General features: G+C 41.1%; 1 protein-coding gene across 1 annotated transcript in view; it reads right to left on the bottom strand.

Annotated features, from left to right (window-relative positions):
- The window catches only part of INO80 (INO80 complex ATPase subunit), a 135,327-nt gene that overhangs the window by 34,993 nt on the left and 92,738 nt on the right, over nucleotides 1-7,596 (bottom strand). Inside the window, 1 exon segment of the mRNA XM_017895419.1 lies at nucleotides 3,008-3,102. Within this exon segment, the coding sequence (XP_017750908.1) occupies nucleotides 3,008-3,102 (95 nt within the window).

The raw sequence follows: 7,596 nt of genomic DNA, 5'->3' as shown, positions 1-7,596 counted from the left end.
CGAGACAGGTGGATCGCGAGGTCAGGAGATCGAGACCAACCTAGCTAACACCGCGAAACCCCGTCTCTACTAAAAATACAAAAAACTAGCCGGGCGAGGTGGCGGGCGCCTGTAGTCCCAGCTACTTGGGAGGCTGAGGCAGGAGAATGGCGTAAACCCAGGAGGCAGAGCTTGCAGTGAGCTGAGATCTGGCCACTACACTCCAGCCTGGGTGACAGAGCGAGACTCCATCTCAAAAAAAAAAAAAAAAATGTTGTTAGCAAGGCTGGACACGGTGGCTCATGCCTGTAATCCCAGCATTTTAGGAGGCCGAGGCGGGTGGAACATGAGGTCAGGAGATTGAGACCATCCTGGCTAACATGATGAAACCCCATCTCTACTAAAAATACAAAAACTTAGCCAGGCGGTGGCAGGTGCCTGTAGTCTCAGCTACTCGGGAGGCTGAGGCAGGAGAATCGCGTGAACCTGGGAGGCGGAGGTTGCAGTGAGCTGAGATCGCGCCACTACACTCCAGCCTGGGTGACAGAGTGAGACTCTGTCTCAAAAAAAATAAAATAAAATAAAATAAAGGTTGTCGGCAAAGACTTTTTAATGATACATGAAAATGGTTATGACAGAACATTAAGTAGAAGAAATCAGGATACAAAATCCCACCTATAATATGGTAACAGTATAAATACAACCCTACACATATGTTAAAGACTAGAGGATATACCAAAATGTTAACAGTAGTGGGATTGTGGGTGATTTTTCTTTTCTTTCTTTTTTTTTTGAGATGGAGTCTCACTCTGTCACCCAGGCTGGAGTGCAGTGGCGGATCTCTGCTCACTCCAACCTCCAACTCCCGAATTCAAGTGATTCTCCTGCCTCAGCCTCACCCCCTGAGTAGCTGGGATTACAGGCACCCACCATCACGCCCAGCTAATTTTTGTATTTTTAGTAGAGATGGGGGTTTCACCATGTTGGCTGGGCTGGTCTCGAACTCCTGACCTCAGATGATAAGCCCACCTTGGCTTCCCAAAGTATTGGGATTATAGGCGTGAGCCACCACACCCGGCCTTTATTTTCATCTTGAAATATTTTTCAAATTTTTCTCAATAGGCATTTCATTATAATATATAAAGGCCCCAACTGTTACTGAAGAAAATCAAAACATTACTGTTAAAAAGATCCTTAAATGTACACTATCAAATATACTAGTGGAAAATAAACACAAACAGTATCAGGTGAAATACCTATTACTTAATGGCTTTTCTCATTACAAAGCATGCCACCCCATACCAGTGTACCCACATCACAGATACACTGGCATGACTGGAGAAAATACAGGCACTCTGAGGAAACATACAGTCTATAGATCTTGCACATAAGATTCTTGTCAAGTTGCAGCTCTGAGGCTGGAGTAGGTAAGGACATGATATGATAAGATATGTATCACTGATTTCAGAATTAAGAAAAGATGAAGATCGCCCAGTAATTTTTTTTTCCTCTTTTTGCCAAAACAATGTGGTGGGCTAAGGAGCCACAATGCTTACTCATGTTTCAAATAATTGGTTTTAGAATCTACTGGTAGCTTCTGCTAGGTGAGAATCTAGGTCAGGCTATCCACACAGCTGTGCCAGGGTAAACAAATGGAAATAGGTTTGAAGCAGATCTTCTCCTTATTGTTGGTCAAACAGGCACCTGGAATTCTGGTGTGTAGTTTTAACTTAGGAAAAACCCTTAAACAGAAGACATGCTGTGTTGAATTGTAGATGTGTTTTATGCCAAATTATTTTATGTCTGAATTAAACCATGCTTTAGAACTGAATGAAATTAAAAATTATAATCTAAATAAAATGGCTATGTGCTTAATTTTCTTCACAAGAATTCAAAAGTGAAATATTAAGAGGCCATGCAATTAAAAGCCAAAGTCAAAGCTGTTCTGATTTACTGATATTAAGATCTGCTTTATTCCTCAGCTCTCCAGGTCTAAGGAGGAAAACTGAAGATGAAGTTCAGCAGACCGTCACTAGTGAGGCCTGGCTTTCTCCTTGGAGAGAGCAGTAAACCAGACTCTACCTATTACAATGAGAAACTGCACTCAGGATAATTATGGCTCTGTAAACCATCAGCATTCAGCAGGCGGTAATTGAAATTTCATAGGCTCATTAGCAGGTGGGAGAGGTACTGTGGATGAGAGCTGCCAGCTGAATAGATTGTACAGTATTGCAATTTGTCATACTGCACTGTACTGCTACTATGTTGAAAGGAAAGCAGGAAAATAAAAGGTACTTTTTCTTATACAAAATGAAACACAGAAACAAACTAAGTCAACACTCAGAAACTGCTACTGTTAGCAGCTGGGAACATTGGTTCATGCCTATAATCCTAGCACTTTGGGAGGTGGAGGTGGGTGGATCACTTGAGGCCAGGATTTCCAGACCAGTCTGGCCAACATAGTGAAATCCCGTCCCTACTAAAAATACAAAAATTAGCTGTGTGTGGTGGCGCATGTCTGTAATCCCAGCTACTTGGGAGGCTGAGGCACAAGAATTGTTTGAAACAGGGAGGCGGAGGCTGCAGTGAGCCAAGATCGTGCCACTTCACTCCAGACTGGGTGACAGGGAAAGACTGTCTCACAAAAAAAAAAAAAAAAAAAAGAAATGGCTACTGTAAGCAATGAGGAATATACGCTGGTGGATTTTTTTCTACATACTTATTATCCATTGAGGAGTATCTTGGTTCATACTTAGAAATGATTTCTTTTATTATCCAAAGAAATAGGCGCTGGTATCATAAGAAAGCATACTTCAAACATACAAACTAATTCAGATCTATGTGTCTCTCCCAGACACATAGATCTGAATTATGATAAGCAGATTTAGTAACTTCTTAAAATGGCAGGAATTACATCTTGATTCCTTAACAATCTCAGATGCCCTGGCATTAAAAAAAAAAAAAAACTTACCATTTCAAGCACTAGAGGGAAATTAAAAGATAATTTTGTAATCCCCATGAACATTACCTGTTCTGAAAATCAGCAACCATGTCTCGCCTCTCCGAGATCTTGGATGAGCCATCAAGCCTCATGTAAGTATGCTTCCTGTAAACCATGTATTCCTGCCAACCGGGATGAAAGGACACAGTAAGTCTGATGCAAATTACTGTATTCTGATTTCCATAAGCATCTACCCGTCTTTTACCTTGTCCACATTGGAGGCAAGCCATTATATCCAGAATGGGGAGAGCGCAACCTCAAGAGTACAGGAAGTTTACTTGTAAATGAGTTTACTGCCAACGTGTGAAAATCCAGGGCAATCTGAAGATTATAATCACTCTCAATTTCAGTTTGGAACCTAATCTTATTCCTGTAAATTCCTATAGGTTTCATTAAAAAAAAAAAAAAAAATTCCACAAACCAAAATAGTTTTTCAGTCATCAACCAAATATCTTTCACAGCTACGAAAATACCTACTTTTTTTTCAGTGAATAACATTCACTGAAATGAATGTGTTTCCCCAGAGCAAATCTTTACTGATTAAAATGCTTACATTTACAGCCTAAGCTTCCTTCTCCCATCAGAGCATGCATCACTGTTAGGGGACACCTAAGCATCAGAGTGAAACAAAAGACAAGGTAATTTTCTATGGCAGAGAATGTTCTTGACATTATCAAGAGGAATTACAACTTTTAAGAATGAAGAGACGTCAAAAGATACAATGGAGAGACTGCCTCTCCATTCTTAGAAGTTGCAATTCTTCTTATAGTTATGTCCAAATGAACATTTATTTCCTCTTTTGTTATCTCTGATTACACTACAAAAAGTCCACTTGTAGAAGAACTAGTATCAAAAACTCAACACAGCGGCCTATTTATAAGAAACAGCACAAAATAGTTACTTCGGTTCTAAAATAACTTCTCTATTGAAAAAGACTAATCATTTCTATATTTGGGAAATGTTTGTGTTAATTAGTTTTCTGTGGTCAAATGTTCTTATATTGCTATATTTTCATATGTAACTCTTACATTCGGTGGGGCATTTTAGCACATAAGGTTGGTGTAGTTTGGTATATCTGGTGCAGCGTATGTGACAGCCTATTCTTAGATGGAGTGAGTGCCAAGAACTTGGCAGAGGTCTCTGGGTAGGGTACATGTGAAGCAAAGCTGGTCAACAAAGTAGACAAGCTCACTGACATACGCATCTTCATTGTGTTTTATGTTTGGTTTAATTTTAATTTAACTTTTTGCTATTTCTTTCTGTCTCGAAGTGGTTCCTTAAGAGCTGTGATAATCAAAGAGGAGCATAAAATACTCAAAGTGAGCTTCAAGTTCATACTTGCTGGCATTGCTATATTGTAGGACTGAGCTAATGGCAGAAGGGTAGGGGGTGTTTTGGATAAAAAGGACTTCAGGAAAGAAAGTATAAAATGATAGCAAGATGAAGGTCCTTAGAGGCTTGCTATACCTTTTGCAGCTAATCCAATCACAGAATGTTGCAATCAGAACAACAAAATAACTAGACAATACCAAGATAGTTTACAGAGAGTCACCCATAACACAGATTATAATTTTAGCCTTATTTATTTATTTATTTATTTATTATTATACTTTAAGTTCTAGGGTACATGTGCACAACGTGCGGGTTTGTTACATATTGCTTTTTTTTTTTTTTTTGAGACACAGTCTTGCTCTTGTCACCTAGGCTGGAGTGCAGTGGCGCAATCGTGGCTCACTGCAGTCTCCTCAAGCAGTTGTCCTGCCTCAGCCTCCTGAACAGCTGAGATTACAGGCAACCGTCACCACACCTGGCTACTTTTTCTATTTTTAGTAGAGACGGGGTTTCACCATGTTGGCCCGGCTGGTCTCGAACTCCTAACCTCAGGTGATTTGCCTGCCTTGGCCTCCCAAAGTGTTGGGATTACAGGTGTGAGCCACTGCGCCCAGCCTGATTTGCCTTTTAAACTGAACTTCTAGCCACATAAAAGCACTGATGAATGAATCTTCTAGTAAATGATGCTGTTTATATATTTATATATCAAGGCCAGCACAACCCCAGGGATATTATTCCTAGACCATAATCAAACCAACCCTGATTACAGAGAACCTGTTACTGAGGCAACAGAAGTGAATTATTCCCTTCCACAGCTTCAAGTCTTAGCTCTTGAACTAAGATGAGCAGTGGGATTTCAGACTTTAGTAAATTTAGAGTCTATTTCAGTAAATAGGTTAAAAAAAACAGAAAACAAGAAAATGGACATGAAAAGATCTGTTAAAAGTCTGAATACAGCAACATCTACATCCTCATACTATAAGAAAACACCTAAAAGACAAAGATTGGGGCCAGGTATAGTGGTTGGCCGGGGGAAGTGGCTCACGCCTGTAATCCCAGCACTTTGGAAGGTCGAGGCAGGTGGATTACTTGAGGTCAAGAGTTCAAGACCAGCCTGGCCAACATGGCGAAACCCCACCTCTACTGAAAATACAAAAATTAGCTGGGAGTGCTGCTATGTGCCTGTAGTCCCAGCTACTCAGGAGGCTGAGGTGGGAAGATCACCTGAGCCCAGGGAGTTTGAGGCTGCAGTGAGCCAATATCATGCCACAGCACTGCAGCCTGGGCAACAGGATGACTGTCTCAAAACAAAACAGGTGAATGGATAAAGAAAATGTGGTGTATATATATAAATATATACTGGAATATTATTCAGCCTTAAAAAGAAGGAAATCAACATGAGTAAACCTGATTAAGTTAAGTGAAATACGCCAGACATGGAAAGACAAATACTGTATGGTTCAACTTACATGTGCAAGCTTAAAAAGTTAAACTCATAAAAGTAGAGAGTAGAAGGGGGGTTGCCAGGGGCTAGGGGAAATGGGGAAATGTTGGTCAAAGGGTACAAAGATTTAGTTATGCAAAATCAAAAAAATCCTGGAGATCTAATCATTATGGTGACTACAGCTAATAATATTGTATCGTATATGTGAAATCTTCTAAGAGAGATAATAGCATATGATCTACCTCAAATATATACCATTTTTATTTATCAAGCATACATCAGCAAAGTTGTAGCTGGAAAAAACTTCAAAGATTATTCTGATAGCCTATATTGGCAGCTGAGAACAACCACTAGAAAGAGAATGCAGGGCAGTTTCCCTTTGAACCTTGCCATTCAGCATGGCCCTCAGATGGGCAGCACTTGTACCACAAATGCAGAATTGAGGGACACACCTCTTACCCAGTAAATCGTAATCTGCATTTTATTTTTTTGAGATGCAGTCTTGCTCTGTTGCCCAGGCTGGAGTGCAATGGCGCGATCTTGGCTCACTGCAACTTCCACTTCCGGGGTTTAAGTGATTCTTCTGCCTCAGCCTCCCAAGTAGCTGGATTATAGGCATGCGCCACCATGCCTGGCAAAGTTTGTATTTTCAGTGGAGATGGGGTTTCACCATGTTGGTCGGGCTGATCTCAAACTCCTGAACTTAGGTGATACATCCACCTTGGCTTTCCAAAGTGCTGGGATTGCAGGCGTCAGCCACGATGTCCAGCACACCACTAAAAGGTGCATTTTAATAACATTTGATTCGAAAGCATTAATTTTGAGAAGCACTATGGTAGACATATGCAGTTTTTTTGGTTTTGTTTAGTTTTTGAGGCAGGGTCTTGCTCTATTGCACAGGCTGAAGTATAGTTTTCTTGGATCACTGCAGCCTCGACCTCCTGGGCTCAAGTGATCCTTTCACCTCAGCCTCCCAAGTAGCTGGAACTATAGGCATGCACTATTATGCCCAGCTAATTTTTTAATTTAAATTTTAAATTTTTATAGAGATGGGGGTCTTGCTATGTTGTCCAGGCTGGTCTTGAACTCCTGGGTTCAAGTGATCCTCCTCCCTTGGCCTTCAAAAGTGCTAGGATTACAGGTGTAACCCACTGTGCCTGGCCAAACATACACTGTTTTTAAAGCACTGGAACACTTTCTTCAAGCAAACTCTTATATGAAACCCCTCTAATACAGATAATAGATAAAAGCATCGCTATCCTGACTGATGAAGAGTGGCCATCTCTGCTTAATAGCTACCGGTCCTCTAACACATCTCATCAGTTTGAAAACCACTATTTTACTATACAAGTTGAGAAGACAATGCTCTGTTTGCATGCCACTGATTAAAAGGTAGGATTTCGGATCACATCCATATGCCACATCAGTGGCATGCAAACAGAGCTGCCAGCATAACTCAAGATAGTTTTACTGAGCATTCACTAACTGCCAGTCACTATTCTATTTTACCTGGTTATGTTCATCTAATCATTATGGCAACCTTTAAGGTAAGTGCTATTTAATATATATATATATATATTTTTTTGAGATGGAGTCTCGCTCTGTCGCCCGGGCTGGAGTGCAGTGGCCGGATCTTGGCTCACTGCAAGCTCCGCCTCCCGGGTTTACGCCATTCTCCTGCCTCAGCCTCCCGAGTAGCTGGGACTACAGGCGCCCGCCACCTCACCCGGCTAGTTTTTTGTATTTTTTAGTAGAGACGGGGTTTCACCGTGTTAGCCAGGATGGTCTCGATCTCCTGACCTCGTGATCCGCCCGTCTCGGCCTCCCAAAGTGCTGGGAG

The sequence above is a fragment of the Rhinopithecus bieti genome, unplaced genomic scaffold (assembly GCF_001698545.2).
Source record: "Rhinopithecus bieti isolate Rb0 unplaced genomic scaffold, ASM169854v2 scaffold_26426, whole genome shotgun sequence".
Classification (NCBI taxonomy): Eukaryota; Metazoa; Chordata; class Mammalia; order Primates; family Cercopithecidae; genus Rhinopithecus; species Rhinopithecus bieti.
Note: the sequence above shows the minus strand (reverse complement) of the source record. Positions and strands in the feature narration are given on the sequence as shown.